The following is a 26,521-nucleotide window of genomic DNA, read 5'->3' as shown; positions in this document are numbered from 1 at the left end:
GATGCGTGCAGGTGGATTTATCCTGCTCCCCGTGTCTCTCAGGAGTTGTTCAGGCAGGCAAGGCAATCCAGCACAGAAGCTGCTCTTGACCTTTCTCTTTTGGCTGTTACTGAATGGGCCCTTGGGGAGGCTCAGCGGAGCTGCACCTCGCTGCAGTTAAGCACCTGGCCAACCATTTGCTGACGTGAACCCCTTCCCCTTGAGAAGCGTTTGCGAGATGATGTTGCTGTCACCCAACTGGTACAGGCCCCCACTCCTGCCACATCCCACCTGCCTCCTCAAGGGCACCCTTGTGCGAGCAAATGCCATTCATGCAACCCAGTGAGACAGGATTGGCCACTGCAGCAATTATTTTCGTTTCACTCACCTCCTTTTCCCCCTCTCATATTACCTGGGCTCCTGTCAGCACACCAACTTGTTATTCCCTTTACATCTCTGGGCTCGCTGCAGGCAGCAGGACGTCTCTACCTTCAGCTTTCAAGGTCAGTTTAACTACCTATATTGCTTTTCTAGCCTCAAATGATAGCATTTCAGATACAAGGGTTATTAAAAATGAATTCAAAGCACCACAGGATGTGGTGTAATTTGCTTATAATTTATTGATTCATATAACTAGGTGCTGGAAAACGTGTCAGCCCACTGTGCAGCTGCTCCAAATGCTGACCCTTAAGTAACAGTTTAAGTAGGGGAAAAATAAGTCCCCTTGCAGATGTGTAACAAGTTCAGAGAAAACATCTCTAATTCAGTAAGTTTTTGGTGATTTTGATTGTAGCTGTCTGCACTGCGGAGATGACAGTTTTCTACTGTAAAATCATCTCAGATTGATTCAGAAGGGCAAGCACGTCCTGCACCTTGGTTGGGCTTCGGTAGGAGAATTTGGGCTTCTGAGTCTCACCAAATTGGGTCTGACCAGCCAGACCTGCAGCTGATAGAAATCAAAAATCATATTGTTACTAAGGGGTAGTTACTAAGGGATAGTTGTCTGATCTATGAAGAGTCACAATATTTTCCAGGTCTTCTCTATTCATAGATTCATAGTTTGGACTGGTTTTTTTTTCCAAATTATTAGATTTTTATAACTATTCACTGACCTCTGGCATTACAAGGAGAAAGAAACTGAAATTTAGCTGATTTTTTCATAGAGATATTCCGTGCTGTGATTAAGGCACAGTTAGAACGGTGTCTGCACTGGCACAATTTCTGCACTCCGGAGACTCTATCTTAAACGCAGACTAGTCAAAAGGGTTCAGGTCTTGCTTAGAGTGAGCTGTGAGAAACTGAAAAAAAACCCAACATTGCTTTATGAGATTTAGTGTTTTAATTTATATCTTCTCCTCCAAACCTGTAGAGTGATACAGCAAGGCAAGAGTAATGTAAACACTTTTCTGGGCATCTAAAAATGGTCTCTCATGCACATAGTCATTTGTGACATTTATTGCAGAGGTTTCTAAGGTGCCAGCAACTTCCATAGATGGGCAGAGAAAACTTTCCACTGGCACCTGTAGGCTTTAGCTCAAGCTAAGGATGACTCAAAGGAATTACTTCTCAAATAAAAAAGACCAGCCTCCTTCTCCCTCCACCACGTGAAAGTTCAGCTCACTGCAGTGATACCATTAGCTAAACAGCTTAACAGTTTAAGACGTGCGTATACACTATCTGTGGTTATGAGCCTGTGTGAACTTTAGCTGCGACTCTGCCATTCCTCTAAAATGTCGCTCAGGATCACATGGTGTGGCAATTAATACCACCCATGACACGGTTCAAATATTTAATCTAGTTCTATTTCTAGAAATGTCACTGTAACCCTTGTACCTTCCTTCCCTCCTTGGCTAAAAGCACATGTGCTGCCAAGTGTGAAATATAGGATAACTAATACCTGTGCTCAAATACATTAAGAGAAAAACAGAGCAGACAATTTCCTTTTTAGAAGTAGTTCAGGGAAGTAAAGAATTAATAGCAAAAGTGTTATTTTTTAAAATACTAATAGTAGTAGTAAAGTTTGCAAGTTCCTTAAAGGGTAAAGAGGTGGTTTGTGCATTCCTGATGGTTCACTCTCCTCTGAATCCTGTGGTCAGTTCTGGGCCCCTCGCTACAAGATGGACATTGAGCTGCTGGAGCGAGTCCAGAGAAGGGCAGCAAAGTTGGTGAAGGGTCTGGAGAACAAGTCTTATGAGGAGCTGCTGAGGGAACTGGGGGTGTTTAGCCTGGACAAAAGGAGGCTCAGGGGAGACCTTATCGCCCTCTACAACTACCTGAAAGGAGGTTGTGGTGAGGTGGAGGTCGGTCCCTTCTCCTGAGTAACCAGCGATAGGACGAGAGGAAATGGCCTCAAGTTACGCCAGGGGAGGTTCAGGCTGGATCTTAGGAAGAATTTCTTCACTGAAAGAGTCATTAGGCATTGGAACAGGCTGCCCATGGAGGTGGTGGAGTCACCATCTCTGGAGGTGTTCAAAAAACGTCTAGATGTGGCGCTTCAGGACATGGTTTAGCGGGCATGGTGGCATTGGGTCGATGGTTGGACTTGATGATCTTTTAGGACTTTTCCAACCTTAACAATTCTGCGATTCTGTGAAGTTTCCAGAGAGGGATGCAGCAGCTTCACGTGTGTGCAGACCACAGGCTCTCCGTGGGCAATGGGACACGGCTGAGGCAGCCCCAGCACAGTGGTAGCTGTGTGTCAGATGTCCTGGAGACCCTCTGCAGCCTCTAGCCAGAGCAGCAAGGGAAGTTTCGCTATGTCAGAGTTTTCTTATGTTGTTGATTCGAAAGAAGGATCTTTTTAGTTAGTGTTGGCGAGGGACTTGCTGTAGAAATGCCAACTTTCTTCTGGAGAGTACCTTCACGTTTTACAGAGGCTTACATCTAAGTGTATTGTTAATAAGAGGGAAAACTGTTTTGAGGCCCTGAAATAGGCATTTTCCTTTTTTTTTTTCATCCTGGGGTTGAGAATGTGGTTACAAACAGCGCCTCCACCTTAAATGATACTTGCAATCCTTGGGGCTGTTTCTCAGCCAGCACCACATTTGCAGTAGTGACTTCTGCTAAATCTTGCTGTTGGCTTTTGTCCCTGCCTCTGTGCGTGTTAGGGGATACACACATTAAAACACAGTTTTAAAACCCAAATACGCTCCTTGCAGGATATTAATGTCCTGAAGGCTGGTTACAGGTGTCTGAGCACGTCTTGGGGGACAGCAGAGAGATAAAGGCTATGACCTCTAAGATCCTGACCTTTCAGACAGGTTTTGCTGATTCACTGGCCATAAGTCATCACGGCGTGTGGGAATACTGCTTTGGAAAAGGCAACACCAGTCTGACTCTGAATTTCTTTACCCTTTATGGTGCTGATGTGGTGAGAGAATGGGAAGGAAGAAACCTTGGTTTTGCAGACACGATGCTACAGTGGCTGTTACTTTAAGGCAGTGTTGCATTTAGTCCCCTCACAATTAACCACGGCAGACATTGATCCACAAGATGACCTGTAAGGAATTAATTGAAGCTATTCACTGTAGGAGGGAACCTGGTGCATGGAGGACACACAGCAACTGTTTCTGAGCCAATTTGCTCTGTTTCATCTCTCCTGTACAGCAGTATTTTTGCTTTCTCCAAGTGACAGCACAAGTACAAACGACCTTGGAAATAAAGGACTTGTTGCCACTCTCAGAGCTACTGAGCTGTGCTCCATGCCCCGACCTCGGGCCAGAGGTAATCCTGGAGGCATACAAAAGACATCTTAACTAGTTACCATGAGGCAGAGCCAGTATCCAAAGCATGAGCAGAATGACATAAGAAGGGGAAAATGTGCAAGGCAAGTTGTCCAAGCATTTTGTAAAGCTGTTAGATTCAAAAACTGGGAGCCTTCAAAGTGTCTTGCAGCACACTTGACTAATAAGAAAAAACCCCGAAACCTTCCCTGCCACTTTACCTGTAGAAAATCCACCTGATGCTGGATACCAGCTGAGACATGTACATCTTACCCTCCACCTTCATCAGTTAAAGGATGCCCAGCTGTGGGCACCGCTGAAGACCATGGTATCTGCAAAGGAGGAGAAGAGAGACATGTCCTAAGTGCTGAGTGACAGTAGACCAGATCAGCCCTGACTGTGGTAAGGAAAAGCAGGAGATAAATTGCTTGAACAGGACCATCGCATGAGAGCCAGCAACCTTGGCGCTCCCATTAGAGAGAGCATGAGCCAAGTCCGACCGTGATGCCACGCGCAGCAGAAGTAGGTGCACCCTCTCAGCTGCAGCGCAGGCTGGCTTCGCAGTGCTCCTGAGGTCCACTTTTGTATTTCTGCCACCTGCAAAGGGATTTGGGAAGCACATGCTCTTCTCTCCCTGATATTCCCTGCCTGCTCTTCTTCCCATTAGCCTGCAACAAGGTCAGTGCTGTCCTAGTCTGTGGACTTGAGCTAGTGCTCCACTTTATATTTCCCCACTCATCTATTCACTCTGGACTGCTGTGTCTCCTGATGTGTCAGCTTCTGCTGATCTGCATACAGAATATTTACGGTGCTCCAGCTTCATCACAGACTTACACTGAAACACCTCAGTTTAGGTCACATCCCTGAGTATTTCTTACACAATGTGCCGAAACCCCTAAGTCACCAAATTAGTAATGAAGAAGCTGTGTGACTCTTAATGTGCCTATCCATTACATTTTGGAAAAACAGTCTTATTACTATCAGCGTATTACCTGAGTGACACATGCTTGAGGTCTCATGCCATGAATCCTAAGAATCCTGTTAAAATCTATAAAATAAAATTATTAAGTTTTATACCTCAAAAAAAGTGTTGTGTCCAATATCATAGAAATTAGACCTTGTTTGGACAACTGAAGAAGAGAGGTTTACAGCACTAAAAATCAGTGCAGGTTTAGATGCAGCTAATTCTCTCTTATGTGTTACTAAAATAAAGTCCAAATTCACAAGTAGCTTGAAAGAACTTGAAACCTCCTCAAGGCTGGCGCAGTTATAAACCACTTAGCAGAGAAAACATTTTAAGTAGAAAACCATAAATGATAATTGGGACCCATTTAAGAATATTTTATCAGTACATTCAGAATCCCACAACAGAGGAGAAAACTTCTCTGCTTATTAGGAAGCATTTCAGTTTAAAGGGAAAATAATAATAAAAAAAATTGATTGGGACTGACAGAGACTTAAGCTAACCAGGTTCCTGCTATCGCCGACAGCCCCATCACACAATCTTACTCGCAGTGTATCTGTGTCCATATCGGATATAGCTCCCTGAGTGCAAGACAGATGCTTTCCTAATGCAGGTGTTTTCCTTCCAGCATACCTGATCAGCGCAGACAAGTGCTCGATTCCTTTTCAAGGGTTAAACCATAATCACAAAAGTTCTTCTGATCTTCAAAAATTACTCTTTCCCCTTCCCAGCAGCGCTATGGAAGCACTATAGGCATCTATGAGAAAATGGATCTTCTATCATCATGGGCACAAGGGAAGACCCTTAGGAAACTCCTACAAAAGAATGGTGTGCACTTCCATTTTTTAGGCTGTGCAGTGGTTAAATTTCCCTGACGAAAGTTAAATCCTTACAGTGGAGGCCTAGTGATAGTCTGCAGTGAAACTTCAATCACAGCACTGTGTTTCTGGTGAAGAGTTCTTAGAAAAACCTTACGCCTTTAACAACACATTTGGATGGGATAATTACGTTTCTCTGAATCCACAGAGGTGGTGACGGTGCACACTTATTGTTAGGGCAGGTTGACATTTTCTGTGGGGAAAAAACAGCTGAATCTGCTAATGATTTGAGGTCAGATTTGACAGATAGCTTTGATGATAATTTTTTTTGAGTTTGAGACCATTCCGTTCACACTCTTTCAAAATGGGCCTTTTTGAAACGTTTGTTTTAAAGCAATGCATTACTTAGAAGTCACGCTATTTTTAGAGGGAAAACCAATGAAAAACAAACCAAAACGGTCTTGTTTCCTGTCAAATAAAGAGTTGTATTCATTATGTAAAAACTTTGTTTGCTGAACTTACACACCAGGGACTTGTGCGAGTCTGCTTGTGCTGTTTTGATTGTATGTGGACTACCTGTGCAAGGCAGAACATGGGTTTGTGCTGCGGTATTATGTGCATTTATATTCAGAACTCTAGCCCACCCTTGTGCCAAGAGGTGTTTATTGAATTAGGAGTTACACCATTTTGATAAAAAGGATTACAGCCACCTTCCCCCAGCAGTCCAGGTGATGTTTTTTCTTCCCATAAGAAATCCTAATGTTCACGTTCCCCTAGACCCTTTGCATTTGACAGTCACAGATGATGGTCCCTGCGATGGCCACGCCACGCTGCAGTCAGAAGGTCCTACCCAAGGAGCAGAAGATCAGGCCAGCTGTTGTCTCCCAGTTCCTGCAGGCAGCAGCCGCATGATGCTATGATTGATACTTTCAGGTCACCTTCTCAGCAGAGTCACCTTTTCTGCAGGAGTGACTGGGTTCTAAAAGCTGAGCCATTTGCTGGTAAAGAGAGAAACTGAACTTTGTTAGGATGAGGAGTGCTGGGCTTCAATTGTAACAAGAGATGTGTAGTTACCCATCAGTTGTTTGGGTTTTTTTTTAAAAAAAAGCCTATCTTACTCTGATTTTTATTTTTTTTAGGTAGTTAACCTACACAGGCTGTGGCATCTCCAGTGTTGGAGGCTTTTAAGAGCTGTTACAGAAGCATCTGTCAGGTAAAGTAGAGCCTGCTTCAGGGTAAGGGAAACCTTTTCTGTGATCCAACACAGCAAGAATGTCCTGGGGGACAAGGCATGCAGCCACAATGGAAGATAGATAACATCACCAATAAGAAAAATATTTGCATATGGGACTTAATTAAAACGCAAAAAGGAAAACAATTTCATGAGCATTAAATCTGCCTTTGACTGGATGTCCAAAAGTCAGTGGTTCTGTCCCAAAGGTACAGGTCCGCTTAATGTACCAGACCCTGAAAGGGTGAGAAAAACGTTGATGCTGCCTGAACAAGGGAGGAGGGGACAATGAAACTGCTCATGCCGAGAGGGTCTGCTTTAGGGTTAAAGCTCGACATTGCACATCCAGAGACAGGCATAAATAAGAGTGAGGAGGGGGAACTCATACTCATTCAGCAGCAGAAGTAAGGCAGAACGTCCCTGTATTTCCCAGATCTGCCACGGCACAAAGCCTTCACCGTTTGAGTTACCAAGGAAGTCCCTTTGCCTTTTCAAGCTGGTTCCTTCTCCCCCATGTTCATCTATTTCTTCTTCCACGTGGTTTATCTTTCTGTTCACAGGCTGTGATTTCTGTTACCACCCTGTACCACAGGCACACAGTGTAGTTCAGCCTGTAAGTCAAGGATGCCAAGCTACCCACAGCCACCCCGGGTATTGTTCGCACACCACAGTTCGCAGAAGGTTTGCTCTGCTCAGCTGCTCTCAGCATCGGGTGCTCTCTTACCCAATAGCTGTTGCAAGGGCAAAGCGAAGGGTACAAGCAGCACTGAATCAGCAGCTAAACAACATTTAGTTTTTATCAGCTTCAGTGAGCATGGTTTGTCTCCCAAAGAAATCAGAGAGCAGCTTCTTTAGCTCTGGGGCCCCCAATGTAAGAAGGGCATGGAGTTGTTGGAGCAAGTCCAGAAGAGGCCACGAAGATGCTCAGAGGGCTGGAGCACCTCTGCTCTGGAGGCAGGCTGAGAGAGTTGGGGCTGTTCAGCCTGGAGAAGAGAAGGCTCCAGGGAGACCTTATAGCAGCCTTCCAGTGCCTGAAGGGGCTACAGGAAAGCTGGAGAGGGGCTTTTTACAAGGGCATAGAGTGACAGGACGAGGGGGAACGGTTTTAAACTGAAAGAGGGGAGATTTAGATTAGATCTTATGAAGAAATTCTTTCCTGTGAAGGTGGTGAGACACTGGCCCAGGTTGCCCAGAGAAGCTGTGGCTGCCCCCTCCCTGGCAGTGTTCAAGGACAGGTTGGATGGGGCTTGGAGCAACATGGTCTAGTGGAAGGTGTCCCTGCCCATGGCAGAGGGCTTGGAACTAGACGATCTTTAAGGTCCCTTCCAACTGAAACCATTCTATGACTCCATGATTCTATGATTCTAGCATCCTCCACCCTCACGGAGCTCCCATGCACTTCTCAGCTCCTCCAGAACAATTAATGACTAGTGCCTCGTGAAGAGCACGCTGTGCTTACCTTCCGGTCCCAGACCACAACATCGTGCTGATCTGGAGAGCAACTTTCTGCCTGGGACTTTGCTTCTATCTGTTGTGCATCCTCGATCACTGGAAAAGGCTCGAAGGTAGAAAAACATGCAGCCAGTCGATCAATAGCTGCCATTCAAAGGATGGGACCTTCCCGTCACGTTGCATTGGTGCAAGGAACGGAGGTTGTGTGGAAACAGCCAGAAACCCAGGGCAGCCTTGCCAGCAGATACGTGACATGGCGAAATACAACGACCTCTCTGAGGCTGTTGGCTTTACCCGTTAGGCTGCAGGACGTGCAGCCAACAGCCGCACTGCTCTCGTTATTTCTGAAGCATTATAATTACACTGTTGTGCCTCACACGTCTTTGTAAACACACACTGCACAGGATTTAGAAGCTCCCAGAAAAAACCCCAGGCTGGTAGAGATGCTGAGTGCCTGGGGTCGTTGAACTCATAATGTCATTGTCTGCAAGGGGATTCTAATACGGCTTCTCGTTTTCAGGACGGGATTTTGACTGCCAGCCAATTCCTTCCAGTAAAGATGGCTGAAACAGAACTATAAATACATAAAGCTGCTATGAAAATACATGTATTGTTTCTCAGACACTTTGGTGTAACAATCATAGTTCTGTGCAGATTAGTCATAAGCAAATATTTCCAGAGTGTAGGATGGGGATGCTATACTGTGAAAAGGCACAAGAACCATCTGCTAAACACACAGGAAAGAAAGCAGCACAAAAACCTCCATCACAAACCTCATATTTGATTTTGATTTACAGTTAAACATTCTCCCACTGCATTTTGGGAGGGAGAAAACCTGTTGCAGTCACCGAAGTCTGTCCTGCAACTCACCTAAACAAATTCATGGATGGAGGGGAGCCACTCCCAGAGATAAGGCAAGGCTATGGTCAATGATCTGCCTCCTGTCCCAGCCCAGTGTCAGCACATATTTCATTATACTCCAGTGCTGTGCAAATAATTCTCGAGGACTCAGAATCGCTGAGGAAATTGCAACGTATTCCTAAAGGGGAAAAAGAAAAAAAAAATCCTTCCCTGTGTGGTGTCTACCCATTTCTGTTTTAGGGAAATTCTTTAAGTGAAAAAATATTGAAATTTCTGTCAATCAGTCAACACCTTTCTCTGGAAGGAAAGTTAGATAAATGTATATTGCATATGGAAGGCACGGAAGAGAGAGAATAACAAAACTCAGGTATAAAATTGTTTAAACAAGATGCAGGACGTGAAACAAACTACTCAAACTTGAAATGCACCTGTGTGTCTCATCTCACATATGTTTCTAATGTACAGAGAAGATATTGCTTTGCAACAGAAAACCATACAGGCAGATGAGAAGATCTTTTCACCAAGTGAGAAGACAAGAGATGCAACGTTGCATTTGTCTTTAGATGGGAGTGGAAAAGGCAAAAAGTTACAGGGTTTGGGGCTAACTAACCCAGATCTACATGAAAATTCTTGGACGTTTGAACACTTCATTCACTGAAAATAAAACGAAATGCTTTGAGGTGCTTAGTTTAACCTCTGAGACAACGGTGAAGAGATGACATAAATAATTACATTTTTTTGAAACTTTGAGAAAACAACTGAAGCAGCAAATCCTGGGGGAAAGTTCACGTTTTCTTGTAACTCTTCCATGCCTATTCCCCAAATATGATTTACGAGAGTACCGTTTTAAGAATAAGCTTCTGTCAGTGACACAAATTGAAATTTGTGTCCTTTATTAAAACAAAAGTTATGTCTTCCCGAGGAACTCACAGTCACTGGCAATGCTAGTCAAATTCTGGTTCTTGGAAGAAAAAAAATGTGCATCATCTGCTTCAGGCTTTCACAGAACATACCATTTTCTCTGCTAGACTTACAGATCTCCGGTACTCCAGACACAATCCCAAACCCATAGCTCCACTATGAACATGCTGCTGGGAAAAATTAATGGAGCATACAAATTTCAGACCAGAGAATTTTCATAGGATCACAGATTTGTAGAAAGGTTTGGGTTGGAACAGACCTTTAAAGATCATCTAGTCCAACCCCCTGTCATGGGCAGGGACACCTTTCCGCTAGACCAGGTTGCCGTAAGCCCCATCCCCTGGCCTTGAACATTGCCAGGGAGGGGGCAGCCACAACTTCTCTGGGCAACCTGGGCCAGTGTCTCACCACCCTCATTGTAAAAAATGTCTTCCATATATCTAACCTAAATCTCTTCCAGTTTAAAACCATTGCCCTGGTAAAACCAGTCACTACAGGTAAAAAGTCTCTCTCCGTCTTCCGTCTTTCTTATAAGCCCCTTTTTTATATTGAGAGGCTGCAACAAGGTCTCCCCAGAGCCTTCTCTTCTCCAGGCTGAACAGCCCCAACTACCTCAGCCTTTCTCCATAGGAGAGGTGCTCCAGCCCTCTGACCATTTCCACGGCTCTCCTCTGGACCCGCTCCAACAGGCCCATGTCTTTCTTGCTAGCCTGTTTCTTTTGTCTGCTTAAAGAACACAACTCATCTCTCTTCCACATGCTTGTGCAGCCTCTCACTGAAGCCATGCACACTTACTGCACCCACATCAACCTTCAACAAGGCATTTTGTAAGTCTATGACCACTGATGTGAAGGGCTGTCTACCTCTGTTTTGTTGTTTGCTCCCACTAACTCCATTTGATGGAGCGTATTCACATATTGGAAAAGGCAGAGAAGAGTTTACCTCTATTCCCACTTTCCGCACCACTGAAGATTTTTAGGTCTTAGCATATCCCCTTTCCCATAGTGTGAGCCAGATGATGAGTTCAAGCCTACCCCAACTTTATTCATATGGAAGAAAAAGCACAAAGTGCTTAACAGGTCAAGGTGCCATGGAAAAGGCACAAGAGTATCTGTAGGTGAGAGCACTGAAAGGAACAACCTAGCTAATGGCACATCCTACCACATGTAACCGTACCTTACTGTACCTCACTGAAGAGATGTCTCTGTGTAACGTGCTGTTGCTACGAAGCAAGCTGAAGGATTCAATTATGGCCCTAAGTCACTAAAACAATTAAAATATTCAGGATGTTGGGTTTAGAATTGTTTCGGATTTCCAACTCTCCCTAAGGTATGGGTATGGAAACAACACACGTACATACTAACCATTTTTCTGAACATGCTATGTAAGTGCAAACTAGTAATAGAAATAAGTTTCTTCTTTTACAGGGCTACCATTAAAAATGAGGGTTTACTTGTCATTTGCACTGTATGAGGACTTAAGGGTTGACATTGGCCTGTCTTCTCTTCTAGACATCTCATCCTCCAAGAGGAATGGCTAGCACCTTCTCTCGTCTCCTGGCTGGCCGTGCAACCACTGCACTCTTTGCAGCTGCAGGCACAGGGGTGCTAACCACTGGGTACCTCCTCAACCAGCAAAATGTGAAGGCTGCTGTTCACGAAAAACGGAAACTCTTCCCTCCAAGGTAAGGGCGTGGGGTTAGGCTGTCAGCTGAGCACACTTAACTGGGCTGGGAGCAACGTGTAACTCTTTGGAGAAAGAAGATCCCTATCAAAGCTGAGTCTTCATGTGGCCACACTGTCTGTGTGTCTGTCCATGGGCTGTGTGACCTGAAAAACATCATCCTTTATTATCAACCCCAGTTTTAGGTAGCACCAACAATGGCCTTCAAGACCAGAAAGCAGGGATGTGAGATAGTGTCAACACTCAAAAAAACCCATTGCTGAACAATGAGAAGGCTAAGAAATGTTTCAAATTTTAGGCAGAGCACCATATTTGTCCTTATTTCAACTCATCAGCTACCGAACGCTTTGCAGATCAACCTATTGGACTGGCTGATTGTACGGACCCTACCATTAGGAAATGTGAAAATATTTTCATTATGCAAGGAGTAAAGAAATCTCCCATATAACTGCTGTACTTGAAATACTCCTAATTCTGTTACAAACTGGCTGGCTGATGATTAGGAACTAATTACAGACCTTCTTCACTGTAGGTTGACTTTGTTGGCCATACTTGGGAAAAACAATACGGATCAGGCTCTGATAGACCTTTTGTTTTTTTTAAGTAGTGAATAATATCCTAGTTAAAATGTATTCTTAGAGAAATAACGGAGTCGTGCATAAAGCAAATCATTACCAGTACAAGGTAGATATGGTTTGACCCAGTTGCAAATATGCCTTGCTAAAGTGTAACATCCTTATTTTCCTTTGCTTAGTACACCATGCAGCTTTCTGTAAATTATAATTCCATTAAAGCAAACACAGATATTGTGGAAGAACCAGCTTTCCAGCTGACACAAATCAGACAGTCCCACTGACGCCCACTAAGCTGTGAGAGCACCTGGGCTTCAAGTTCCCTTCCTACTTGAACAAAACAATGTAGAGCTCTTTCATTTCTGAACAAGAGTGTCTCAGCAGAGATTTAATGGGGCTTAGTCCACTTTCAGAGCTGACTGGGATTCATTTTCCTGATGGCCCCGAGTAGCAGAAAGCTGCAATTGCCTGTCGGTGTGGTGGCCCACCATTGTGCAATGTGGGGTGCTTTCAGTGACCTGAACTTCCTCCCTTCCTAAAATTCAATGCAACATATAAACCAAGAACTAATTCAACTTTTAAACCATGCTGTGTAGTCTGTATCTCCTGATCCCTTTAATAGCTTCATACCCTAGCAAGGATTACTCTTCAAAGGTGCCACGTTTAATTGCTTGGGATTCTTCCTCTCTTCAGCGCAGACTATCCTGATCTCCGCAAACATAACAATTGCATGGCTGAGTGCCTCACACCAGCCATTTACTCCAGGCTAAGGGACAAGATGACTCCCGGTGGTTACACCCTGGACCAGTGCATCCAAACCGGGGTTGACAATCCTGGCCATCCTTTCATTAAAACTGTGGGCATGGTCGCAGGTGATGAAGAATCCTATGAGGTAAGACACGTCCACAACACTGTTGTATCTGGTGCAGTTTTTGTGGTATCATTCACAAGAGCTTCTTAGATGAAGATAGATTCCTGGCAGGGTACGAGCTCCCAAGATAAACTGTGTCCCAGAGAGCACATAAGGGGCAGGCCAAGCGCATAAAGATGGTGTTTTCCCTGCTCTTCCACACTAGGAAATGCATGAACATGAGGTGTTAATAAAATGTACCTGCCTGGGAGCAGCTGCTACCTGCCTCCAGCAGCTGCCCTCCTTCCTGCGACTAAACTTAGTTTATGGCAAAGGTATGCAACCCTGAGACACACAAAATAAAGGTAATGTGGAAATTACATTGTGGAACAGCAGAGGCAGAAGTGAAACAAAAATGTCTTCTGGGGAGTGCCAGACATCATTAGGCCACAGCTTTGGGATCATGATGAAAGCTGAAGACAGACAGCATTAGGATGGACAGGTTTAACTCTGGAATGAGGAGAGGAGGAAAAGGGAAGAAAATCCTTATTTTTATTGACCTCTGTGGTCTGCTTCCTTCAGTCTACCATACAATGGCACCTGTTATTATATGGTCTCCTAACAACATCCCAAACACGGGGCTGCTGAGGATGGTCTGGGACATCTGGCATCCTGGACTATCAGCTCCTGACGTTCGGTTTACTCATTTAGATGTGCCACTGCTTCTCATCCCCGTGAAGGTGTGGCCGTGATTGGTGTTGACGCACCTGAGCCAAGTGGCTCTACTGAGGACTAGTATCCCATGGCAGTGAAGACATAGGGTATTCCTGCATGACCTAAAAACAAGAGGCAAGCTGCTGGGGGACTCTGAGTGTGTGCTTTGGTTGGTAATACATCCTGATACCTAATCTGGTTGCCACCACATGCAGTACCTGTCTGTGGTAACTAGAGTAAGCTTGTAACTTAAGTAAGGTGCAATTGCACCTTCTTTTTGTTGTGATGATGAGCAACTGCTGCAGAGCACTGTCTAGGTCAAGAGCACCCCTTCCCTTCATATTTACCCCTGCCTGCATTTGCAAAGACCCCTTTACGTCTGTCACCCAGAAGCCTGTGCCAGGGGACTTCTCCTGCGGCTGAAGCTGGTGCATTTAAGCATTTCTATGATGCTGCAGAGTCTTTCTAGATTCTCTTGACTCCATAGGTGTTTGCTGACATTTTTGACCCTGTCATTAAAGTTAGACATAACGGCTATGATCCACGGACAATGAAGCACCACACAGACCTGGATGCATCCAAGGTAGGATTGAAATAAAATAATGAGACAATAAAGGCTCAGGGCTGCTTCTTACAGCGATGATATTGTATGCAATAGTACTTTTTTATTTTTCCTGATCCAAGTCCAAAGACAGTAATTTTAAGGTTAAGGAAAGTGGGATGTCACTCTGGCCCTAACAGCAAGACAGCTGCATCCCTACCTTGTTCCTAGCAGTGGGATCAGTCCCAACGGTACTAAGCATTTGGGCCATGGTCATTTGGCACTGTGGGTCTGTTCACGAGCTTGCAGATAACTGTGTGTCTTAATGGTTGGAATGGAAGCAGGAGTTGACTCCACTACGCCCACATACACGTGATCAAACCTTACCTTCTGCTTAATATTTCCTTCATAGTTCAACTACACTGTGGTTTAGCACCTTTTTGGGCTTTCCTCTTTCAAAGTATCTCCTGTACCTGGCCCCCTGCCTCTGCCCATATCCATGTTTCCAAACGCCACGCAGATTCCTTTGTATTTTGGGAACACGAAGGACTAGCTGGTTACCCTTCGTGCCTGGCCAGAAAGATGCCCCTCTTTTTGTACGACTGGATTTGGATTTTTTCATGGTGGAGTACAACACAGTGGACCACGTGTGAACTAATGAAACATTCTTCCTTCAGGTCACCCATGGTCAATTTGACGAGCGCTATGTCCTCTCATCACGGGTGCGGACTGGCCGCAGCATCCGCGGCCTCAGCCTTCCTCCTGCCTGCAGCAGGGCAGAGCGGAGGGAGGTGGAGAACGTCGTGGTCACCGCGCTGGCTGGGCTGAAAGGAGACCTCTCTGGAAAGTACTACAGCTTGACCAACATGTCCGAGAAGGATCAGCAGCAGCTTATTGATGTAAGTACAGCTCCAGTGCTGACACCACCTTCATTTACTCCTGTTTATCTTAATCTCCATCTTTCTTTGGGGTACATGCTTTCCTGTGCAGCTAAGGAGGACAAGCACAGCGTTAACCAATAGTTAACGGCCTGTCAATATTTTTAATGTAACGGCAAATCATCCAGGGTCTATATTTTGGCTAAGAACATAACTGTGCAGGTTCGAAATGTGGAGTTATATTCCAGATAGAAAGATCTGTGTCAAATCAAATACACATGGCTGCTGCCACCTCTTTGCACAAATAACAAAGTAAACTCAGGACTTTTTCTAGATCATTTCCTTGAGCAAAGATGGATGTTTTCTATATTAATAACCATTCTAACTAAAAATATTACATTGAGATAAGCATCACGTATTATCTGTATTCTAGACTGTAGGGGTGGGGGGCTTTGGCTGTAATTTCTTTATCTCAAAACTACACTAATTCTAATTTCACCAAAATGGCTGTAGCCAACTACACCCAGGTGACCTTTTCCCAGCCCTGTAACTGTGTTTAAGGACTTGAAGGATCAGGCCCATAACGAGAGTTTTCATTGTCACACGGAAACACAAGGATTTTCATCACGGATTTTGTCACAGCATGTGACATGTCAAACAAACCTTGAATGTGCAGTTCAAATACCCAAAGGAATGGCTGTGCCCTGTTAGCTATATTCATGGCACATTAATCCATAACATCAACCAAAAGGGAGCTGATGAAGTAACATAATTATTTATAACCCTGGAACTAGGTGTCACAGTCTGGATTAACCAGGAATTAAGAATTTATGTAAGGTCAGTAACTTTTTAATTGAATGTCCTTGGTAATATGTTTATTGATAAGGTGTTGGTGACCTATAGTAGGTTTTATTTCTTTCTGCATGGTTGGGGTTCTGGCTGCATCATGTCTGTCACAGGGTATTCAAAGATGAAAACCTAAAATTCCCCACTAAGGGGAAAAAGAAGTAAAGTATATCACCTCGTCTACCATGTCATATTTATTCTGGATATCTTGCCTCACTATTCTTAATTAAACGCTAGATTTAAAAAAAAATAACCAACAAACCCCCCAAAGCCCTCTCTCCCCCAACATTTGATATGGCAGTCTTTGAGGAATTAAGAACTAATAATTTTTCAGCACACGCATGAAAATCAAATACTTATTTGCTCTGGGAAAAAAAAGGCTCAATTTGAAAAAAAATCCAAATGATCCGGAGTGTGGTGAGTCGGTGGCACAGCAAGTGCTGCATTTATTAAATCAGAAATAGCATCTCTGTTAAGGAACAGAACAAGTCTGTGACTCCAAAAGGTCAAGCTTAGCACTGATTTAATTCCTACCTTGACTTCATGCTCAGAATAAATTGCTAAATCTCTGTGCTGGAGAAACATCTTTTCAGAACTAGGGTTTTTTTTTTTCAATGTTCACGAATGCATTGCCATCTCCTACCCTGAAATATGTCTGTATGCAGAAAACATCTCTGGTGCTAGCAGTCAGGCCCCTCCAGAGTACCCTTTGGTGTGTGTACGTGGTATTAGGTCCCCACCTCCCTTTCCTCCCCACAGTTGAAAATTGTTTCTGGCAAAACATGGTCATATTACCAACGTCAGTGAGAATCTGCAAGACTCAAGAAAATCACCTGGGTGAAGTGCCTTTTGTTTTCAGAAGGAACCAGATTCACGAGCTGTACTCTGTGATTTACTTGTACATTGATTGTCTTCACATAAAATGTATTAGACAGCGTTATACTGCTTCCTCGAATAAACTGGAATCTTGCTTTGTTTTTTTCTCTCTCTTTCTCTCTCCCTTTGGCCCCATTTCGGTGTCCAGGATCATTTTCTCTTTGATAAGCCAGTGTCCCCTTTGCTAACCTGTGCTGGGATGGCACGTGACTGGCCAGATGCCAGAGGAATCTGGTACGTTGTGTGACATGCAGAAGCTTGTGTCGTGTTTTAAAGATTGCATTATAAATCTCCTTGCTTGTCCTAACCTTGCAGCCACTCTGTCCCTATGCTCACAGCATGTTCAGTTTGCTTTTAAAAAAAAAAATGTTTTCTTGCTTAATTTAAAAATAAACAAAATCCAGTAATGAACAACAGAATAGGTAAGACCTTTATATTCAAGAAGCCATCGCTAATATCATCCGCACAACAGAGCATCATAGGCGTGGCTCCTTCTTTGAGTTTTTAATCTGAATTTTTTCTATTTCTAGATAAAAATTTGATTTGGGGAAGAGCCCGTGAGTCACCATGCGGTCGGCAGAGCTGAGGTTACAAAAGCAGCTCTGACACCTGATTGTAGCCATGCTGTCAGCTAGGAACCACCGGCCATACAGCTGCAGGACACAGCATTGCAAATTCCTGTCCCCCTCCTCACTGTCAAGAGACAGAGTGCTATTTTAATTCCCAGAGCTGAAAGTAACCCTTTATTTCCAAATGAACTGGACAAAAAAGAGACACGGGAGTTGAATTTCCTATTTTATTCTAGGTCTGCTTCTACTTTCACAACACACTGGAGGTATTTTGTGCCCAAAGATGACATTTTCTGTGGAGAGAAAGGGACAATAGCTCTGAGATCAGTGCACACACCCGCTAGCAGAGGATGGGTCAGCTGTGCATAGCATCTGCATCCATCCTGGTGTACCTCTAGGCATTGCCAGATGCTTTAATTCTGAAAAATTAGGTTAAAAACGATTCTGAGGAATCACCTAGCCTAACTCCTTGCCCTAGGCAGGTTCAGGACTTTCAGAGAAGATGGGACTTTATGCGGAATAAAAAAAAACAGCTGTTCTCCAAGCAGTGTCTGACAATACTGGCTCGTGTTCAGAAGCACGGCCAGTATTACAGCAATGAGCTAAACCTGATTTCTGTCAGGGAGCAGGCGCTGTGGAACCTGATCACCCACGAAACCTGATGACCTGCTAGAGAGCTGTGAGGATTTTTTTATTTCAACAAGCTTCAGATTAGTTCCCTGGTCCCCATAAAAATCTGAGGAACAGGAAGAGTATAAAGCTGAGGCATCCCATTCATTGTCTCTACCAACAAACAGGAGAAGTACCAACAATCTAATTACTATCCAGGGATCTCCTGAATAAAACAGACCTGGTTTTTGGCTTGTTTTACATGTGAAATATCAGGCAGACTGGAAAAAAAAAATTAGTATGGTTGGAAAGTACTTCAGTAAGTCACATTTGGAAAACCTGCCTTTCCCTTGCAAGAAATTGTTGTCATAAAGAGTACACGTTCTGGAAATTATTTTGCTTATAACGATTGCAATCCTGTCCTTGTTATGGGCTGCAGGACTATTCCCACCGACCTCACCAGTGGCAATGGCACAGTTTAAATGCACTCAGCGTGGCCTCCCTCTGAGTCCCTTAAAGCAATGGGAAGGCTTAATTAAAGGGGGAGCTGAGTCAGGCCAACCTCAGACTATTTGGAAAACCCTCCCCTGAACATCTGAACGTGACTGAGGACGAGGTAACCGGACCTCGGGTGACCGTAATGTCAGGGCACAGGATGTTTACTCCTGCTCCGTGTTGCATTGCCAAACTCAAAGTGCAAAACCAGAGAGGCGCAGTAAAAGACCAGCTGAAAGGCTCTCAGTGAACCTGAACTTTCCAATTTCATGCGTTTCAAACCTGGTAATATTCCACTGTTTGTACAAATGAGTCTGATCCCATCGATCACCTTCTACGTGCTGTAGGAAGGCTGTTAGTAGAAGACAGAGAAAGTGGAGAAAAAGCCAGGAAAAGTGACCTCAGGTCTGACCCAGCACTTAATAAACCGAGCCACAGGTGATCTGTCTGAAGCAGGAGTGGGTACCTTCAGGCATTTTTATCTTGACTGACACGCCAGCATCGCTCATGTGCTGTCTGGAAGCAACGTGCAGCTGCTGTCCTCAGGCACGTAACTTGACTGATGTGGCAATCCAGTGCTACCACGCGATGCAGAGGGCACTGGGATTCGATTTAGGGGAGAATACAATTAAGTAAGGACATATTGCTTGGCCCCCAGCAGCGTGTAATTGTTAGGCTTTTTTTCCTAGCTGCACAGTTTTCTAAGAGCAATAAAAGCCATCCCTGGTGACAGAGGATGCAGATCTTGGCTTCTCCCCTTGCTGCACCTCCCAGCTGTGCTCATGCTAGAGGACAACACGTTTTATCTTGCTCAGCACCGCGGCAGCGTGTCGTGATCAGAAAAACTGCTCTTGCTGTGCCCGAGAAACCTGCGTAATGCCATTGGCATGGGGATCCAACTGCGAAAGCAGCTCAAACCCCTAACTCCGCAGAACAATGTTATTTTGCTGCACTTAACCTCTCCACAGCCCTGAAAGAATGTGATAAAACTAAGAACACTGAGAATTATTTTTCAGGGCTTGTTTATTTAAAGATACTCCTTTTTTACCCTCTCAATCAGGCATAACAATGACAAGACATTTCTGGTCTGGATTAATGAAGAGGACCACACCAGGGTGATCTCCATGGAGAAGGGTGGCAACATGAAACGGGTGTTTGAAAGATTTTGCCGTGGTTTAAAAGAGGTAGTATCTCAATGGGTTTATTATTCCTGTTTGTTTATTGTTGGGCTGTTGTCAGCACTGTTTACTGTGGTTCATACTGAACTGACAGCTCCGGGAGCAACAAAATGAAGTAACACCAGTCCACACAGCAACCCACACTAATGCAGTTGAAGAAGGAAACACAGGAAAATTGCTAGCTGAGTTGTAGGGAAAAATAAATAAAATGTCTTTGTAGCTTTTCCATTAAAATCTTAAGCACAGGGTCGCTAAGGAAATATCCTTTTTTTTTGCCATTTTGTGCCTGCAGGCTGTGGGAATTCATAAATCAAGCATTTTATTTGGACTGCTTGATATGCTTGATTTGCGTGAACAAAGAATTTATTTGGCCCAGCCTCCTGGTTCTCATCTCTGATGCTGAGAGCAGAGTGGATGCTGCCGAGGTTGCGCACAGGACTCAGAACCTAGGACCCCTTGGCTCACTGCTGCTTTTGGGGGGGATATGGGGGTTTGTGATCAAAATACTAAAAACTGATAGCCAGGGCTCCTGGTCTAGCTATTCAAAAAGACAAAAAAAAGCCATTATGAGATGGCGTGTGGATTAAAACAGTTTTGTCTAGACAATCCAGGTATAGCTGCAAGTTGGCTCTGGGCCAGAGCAGCCCTGTGTACTGCTCTGGCACAGAAAAAGTTGCTTTAACAGAGAGAGAGGATTTTACTGTGTCCCACAGGCGATATAGCAAGGTGCAGTGGGACAGGTGACATGGCCAAATGCTACTCTCCCCTACTACGTCATTCCTGGTTGGATTGCCATAATAGATGAAACCCTAGAGGGTAAACTACGTCAGAATGAAACTGGCTTGAGATTGTCTCTGAGACTGTAAGAATATTCAGGCTGCATAAAACAACAATTTCTCCCCATTGGGATCCTTGGCAAGCGCACTTCACCTGAGCTGTGGAGGAACAGCATTTGTCTCCCTTGCACTGCTTTTCTTCCTGGGTACAGAAATGAGTACTGGGCCAGCCTTGGACTGCTTGCTTCATTCTTCTTACCTTGGCAAAACCCACCGCCAATTCTGGCGTCCTCACACAATACAGGAATGATGTTAGGAGAGTCCTTCATTCTGTGTCCTTCTGCAGAAAGAAAGCAGTCACCTATATTTGCAGAGGTCTTGTGAGCATGAGCTACTTTATGTATCTGATTCTCCTCTGGAGGAGAAGAGAACTGAATTGAAATTGTATTTGGATCACAGAAGTAAGTCCAAGGAAGTGTAGATGAGTGAACAGAGTACCAGCCTATTCAAAGGTCAATAGACCCTTGTGATTTTTCTGCAGATAATTATTTCACTCTCCTTTCTATCCGGTCAGAGATCTACTAATGAAAAGCATTATGTACAAGCTATGTTGTCTCCTTACAATGGAAGTGTGGCTGTTAATACTAGGCATTTAGAAGTCAAGTGTCCTCCCTTGAGAGTCATGGCACCGCCTTGAAAATTACACAAAACTCAGCTTCAGCTCCTTTTGTTTGCTTCGTAGCATTCAGTCCTTTGGGCTTGTGTGTTGCAGACTTGCTCCAAAAATGTGAAGGTTAGAAATGCACAGCAACAGTCGTAACTCTTGTGTGAAGATATGGCTTCATATCTTCATGTATTCAGGTGTAAAGTCATGGAACTCCACTGGTGATAGTGAAGTTCATCATCAACACAGACACATGGTGAAAAGAATCTCAGCTATAAGCAGACATCTTAAGACATCTGTGTGCTGCCCTTTTCTTTTTGCTTTCTTTTTTGCCACCATAGGTGGAAAGATTAATTAAAGAACGGGGCTGGGAGTTCATGTGGAACGAGCGTCTCGGATATGTTCTAACCTGTCCTTCCAACCTGGGCACTGGTTTACGTGCTGGAGTCCATGTTAAGCTGCCCAAACTCAGCAAGGTATGTAAGTCATTTAAAATGCCAGTGACATAAATCAGCTCTTCTGATTTATAAAGGAACAAATGCAAAATGACAGCTTACAGCGACTGCACTTCAGCATGATGTGTGACAAGGTCCCAGGGATAATGCACGACTAATTGAGCACGCTTTTATCCTGCAAATTATTGTATTTGTTACAGAAATTAATCTATTCAGCAGCCAGCTGCCAAGACAGGCTGTAATCCAAGGACTAAGAAAACTATCCATCTCTGCCTGTCTTTCTGGAGTTGCTATTAAGTCATGGATAACAGCATTGCAACGATTCAGCACAACATGCAGGGTAAAAGGCAGTAAGCTCAAACCTGTTTCTTCTGATAGGATCCCAGGTTTCCAAAAATCCTGGAGAACCTGCGTCTGCAAAAGCGTGGCACTGGTGGAGTGGACACGGCAGCTGTAGCAGATGTGTACGACATCTCCAACCTGGACCGCATGGGTCGCTCAGAGGTAACTGGTTCTTTTTTTTTCTTTTCCCCCTTGCTTTTTAGCTCAGATCTGTACTGATATGAGTCAGTTTCCCTCCAGTTAGGCTCGCTCCACTGACCGCAGTGGTGCCATGGCAGTTTCCACTCCTGATGAATCTGGTCTAATAGAAATGCTTACTCACAGAAAAATTATTAACGTGCATGAAGTGCTTGACAAATATTCCCGTTATGGCAATGAAAAAAAAAAACAACCCTGGGCAAGTTCCACACATGTGACTTGCTTCCACCATGTGCTAAGGATCTCTGCTGAGAGCATGCAGGTGCTGGAAAGGTTTGGCTTTGGTAACAGACAGCCCTCAGGACTATGTTTCCCAGCATCACAGCACAATCTCTTAGACCTGCCTGCCTGCTGGAGTGCCAGCTCTGGGATCGGTGTCTGGTGGTCTCCGCAGTGCTGGACACGAGACACGTTTATTAGTCAGACAGTGGGCACGGAGCTAGCTACTACACATTGGGATGTACCTGCTGTACCTGCTGCAAGATGTTGGGGAAAGAAGCTTGGATTGAGTCCTAACCCACCCAGGGAATCAGGCACTGAGAGCAAGACTGGTTTAAGGTGTTGTGTTCTTTTTAGTATCGAGAGTCATGCACTTCCTCCACAATTAGACTGCAGGACAAGGCCAGTCTTTCACTCCAAAATAATTGAGGAGGAGGAGATGGTGCCATCTTCATGTGTCCTGTGTGGCACTGAGCAGACGACGTGGGAGAGCTAGGTTCAAATCAGGGGAAAGATTTAATTGTCAGCTCTGAGACCTCCCTGTTGGGGTGTAGGCTACGATGGGATGGGTTCATCTCAGACATTTGATTTGAAACTATTTCAGTTTGAACAAGTATTTGTTGTGCCAGAGTGGAAATGACCCTACAGCCTGGTGGTGCTGCTGTTCTCCTGAGAGATTCATGTCCCAGACCTCATTCTGGTTTCATATTTAAGTATTTTATAAAGCAGAACAGCTCCTCAGAGCAAATCTGCTGGAGGATGGGGGAGAAACAGCCATATCAAAGAGCTGCAGCCTCCTCCCACTAGCTCTGCCTGAGACAAACCCTTACTCCAGGTCACAGGCTGTAGGTCCTGTGGCACCACTACAGCTTCTCTTTCCTCACCGAGATCAGGGCTGTGTTCACCCTTGGCCACATCAAGAACAACCGAGATAAAAATTCACTTTGCCAGACCCTGTAAGTCCAGTGATTTGAGCACTCTGCTAGTACACAGGAAACAGAGGTTCAAACCTTCTGTCAAACACGTCTTTAACCTCCCAGGTGTGTGCTGTAACCTCTCAGCTATGGTCAGCTGGGCAGGCCCTCGTGGCACCGATGTCTCCTGAGGACCCTTCTTCTCCACTAGCAATGCAATACACAATTTGGGCTCAGAAGCCAACCTGCTTGTACACGTCAGGATTTGTAGGGCTGCCTGCTTGCCCAGCAGCAAAATTTTAACTACCTTGGGGGCTTTGCTGCAAGTTAAAGCTCCATTGCAAAGAAAAGCATGCTGTCAAGGTGTATTTATCCAGAACAGCACAGCACCGAGAGGCTTTGGCAGCTTAGATATGGATGCAGTTTGGTCCTGCTGTTGCAGCACAGCACCTGAGTTCAGTCTGGTTCTTGGTAGGTTTTCATAACATGAATATAACGCTGGGATAATGCACCTGGGTTACAACTAGATGCAAACTGGTCCACAGCCAGCCAGCTGGCTTCCCTTCCACGCTCACCTTGGGTTTTCTGCCACGGGGACAGAGCCAAGTCAGGTCTTCTGTGCTTTCTCATTCGGACGTGCCCTTGAACGTCTTCACAGCCAAGAGGCACTTGGACAGGGGGTTGGAAATTTTACGTTTTGGAGTTTGATGTAGGCAGCTATGTACCTTTGGATCTAGACCGAAATAAATAAGAGTGAAAAACTATTAAGCTGTATTATTTGCAAAAACAGTATGTGACAAAGTCATTTATTAATACCTGAGACATCACCATGTGTGCTTTATACTGAAATAACACTAATAATACAAAAGGATTACACGGCATGATTAATTAACAAGTTCTACTGACAGATGGCCTAAGTGTACAAATTTTTTCCACTGAAGTCAGTGATGCCTCGTACAGCAAGGGTTCAAAGGATTAAGCCAATAGGTAAGATACAGTCCCTACCTTAAAGATTTTGAAATCTAAGTAAGACAAGACAAACTCAAGGGGATAGAAATGCTTTATTATAAAACATCTTTTTTTTTTCAGTACATAATAAAATAAATTCCATTATGTGGTAAATGTGTTTGCTGAACTGAATTATGTTCCCAAAGGTACAAGATAAAATTGTTTGCATTTTCGCTTTGTTTCAGTTACTGGTCAATGCAAACTTAATATGAAATTCCTTTTCTCCTGGAGGCTGCAAATTCAGACCTCTGATTTCCCAACACAGCTGGTCTGTAAAAGACAATAAAATAAACTGCTAAGCCACTGAAATGCATGACCACAGCATGACCCTCATACTCCCTGTGCGACAGAGTTTGTGATCTCTATGTCATGACACTCCTTACTCATAGCTTTACCTGCTGTCGTTGCAGTGCAAGCCAATTTTCCCTTCCTCTATTAACAGCATTAGCTAAAGTTTCTATTACTACTATTTTCTTCTTCTTGTTGCAGGTGGAGCTAGTCCAGATTGTCATTGATGGGGTCAATTACCTAGTTGACTGCGAGAAGAAACTGGAAAAAGGTCAAGATATAAAAGTGCCACCGCCACTGCCTCAGTTTGGCAGGAAGTGATCTTGCTGCTGATGGCGGCAACTGATGGTGGCAACTGATGGTAAATATGGCTGCCATTCCGACAGAAAGGCACCTCTGTATATCTCTGTATAAATATCTTGTGTCATAAAACACTACCTGATACTTGATGTCTCCTTAGATGCCTGGCTGCGCTGGCAGAAACTAGTCTTTGTGCAGACGCACCCAATACTACCACCTCGGTACACTCTTTTGTGGGGAATGCTTCCCTTGCCTTCTTGGTTGGTGGTAAGAAAAGTACTACCTCAGTAATGCAAAAAGCACAGATCTCTCATTCTGTCCCAGATTTGCAGTTATGGCCATACTTACAAAGTCTCCTACGAGCACCCTATTTTCACTCACAGACACACTTCTCTCTGCCTGGACGGTCACCCAAAATCTGCCAGCCTGAGGGGCAGGTGCTGGGAAGTGCTTATTGTCCAACCACTGAACACCATGGTGAGTTCAGCAGTCGACTGGAGCAGACAGCTGCACATGCCTTCAGTCACTGAAGTCCACCACTTGACACATCAGGAACTCAATGGTGTCTCTGCATGGGAGCTGTCTCTTCTGTGTCCGGGACCGGTCTGCACACAAAATTCTTTACCATGTCATCCCAAATCCTCAGACTTTTTCACTCCTGGAGAACTCACCAGGTCACTGCTCAGCTGTTTCCCTCAGGAATCATTTCTGGCCTGTGGCCTTGGGCTGCAGCAAGCTGGCCCAAAAATCGGCAGGCAGATCAGTTTGCTGATATTCTGCATCCAACATAAACCTGTCTAGCATGGCCTGTCCCAGTCTTCTCCTACAGCTTTCAGGTTCCAGGTAATGGGGACCAGGCTCAGCTAACCGTCACTCATCGAAGTGCCTTAGGACGTGCTGCCACCCTGAGTAAGATCTTCTCTGTTCTCACCACTATTCCATGTGGTGAGCATCTTGGTGGAAAGAAAAAAACAGCAGACGCTAACAGCCCCATTGCTTCTTTTTTGCATATTGAAACATATTCAGTGTTTCACAGTAATCACATTCAAAACACCAGTTCTCAGGGAAAAAAGAAGTCAAAACATGCTCTGATGAATGTGCTGTCTGTGTTGCTGTGGAGCGGGGAGTACTATCAGCAAAAAATGTTTCAGGTCTGTGTGAGCAGGAAAAGGACACTGCTGAGCTGCCCACTGCCACAGTAGGTATGGGTATGTCTAGGGCATGCAGCCCAGACTGGTGCTCTGGAGCCCGCTGCAGCACCTTGAGCAGTGCTAGTTTTTATAAAACTCATGCAGTGTAAGCTCTTAGAATGAGAAAACAAGTGTCAGTGTCAGTTTAATTCTCGTGTGGTAGAAACTCCCCTAACAAAGCATCCTTCATCAGAAACCTCTCAGCTGACATCTACTGCACAATGCCAGCCAGGTGCAAAGCCCCTTTAGAAGGTTTTTCAGCGAGTCATATCTGAAGAGCTGTGACTGCACAGTCAGGCCACACCAGTTACAGACTTTAAAAACAACAACTGGAAGTTAACCGGGAGCTAGATGGTGAATTAGCAGCTCTTGGAAACCAGCAGCATGGCACACTCTTGTTTCTCGCTC

General features: G+C 44.6%; 1 protein-coding gene across 1 annotated transcript; it reads left to right on the top strand.

The window, feature by feature from the left end:
* The first annotated feature begins 376 nt into the window (after positions 1-376).
* CKMT2 (creatine kinase, mitochondrial 2) lies at positions 377-25,067 on the top strand. Its single transcript, XM_068422036.1, has 11 exons — positions 377-482; positions 6,623-6,696; positions 11,460-11,632; positions 12,897-13,095; positions 14,255-14,350; positions 14,986-15,207; positions 17,057-17,142; positions 19,642-19,765; positions 21,541-21,675; positions 22,033-22,158; positions 24,825-25,067. The coding sequence occupies exons 3-11, from the start codon at positions 11,481-11,483 to the stop codon at positions 24,942-24,944; spliced, it is 1,260 nt and encodes a 419-aa protein (XP_068278137.1). The 5' UTR covers positions 377-482; positions 6,623-6,696; positions 11,460-11,480; the 3' UTR covers positions 24,945-25,067.
* The last annotated feature ends 1,454 nt before the right edge of the window (positions 25,068-26,521 follow it).

Source organism: Nyctibius grandis, chromosome Z, assembly GCF_013368605.1.
Source record: "Nyctibius grandis isolate bNycGra1 chromosome Z, bNycGra1.pri, whole genome shotgun sequence".
Classification (NCBI taxonomy): Eukaryota; Metazoa; Chordata; class Aves; order Nyctibiiformes; family Nyctibiidae; genus Nyctibius; species Nyctibius grandis.
The sequence above is the reverse complement of the archived record's forward strand: the minus strand, read 5'-3'. Positions and strand labels throughout refer to the sequence as shown.

Bases quoted from the DNA above. Each gene is read 5' to 3' on its own strand.
- CKMT2 (XM_068422036.1), top strand. From the start codon at position 11,481: ATGGCTAGCACCTTCTCTCGTCTCCTGGCTGGCCGTGCAACCACTGCA. The intron at 11,633-12,896 runs GTAAGGGCGTGG...TCCTCTCTTCAG, and splicing joins CGGAAACTCTTCCCTCCAAG to CGCAGACTATCCTGATCTCC. The intron at 19,766-21,540 runs GTAGTATCTCAA...TTGCCACCATAG, and splicing joins TTTGCCGTGGTTTAAAAGAG to GTGGAAAGATTAATTAAAGA.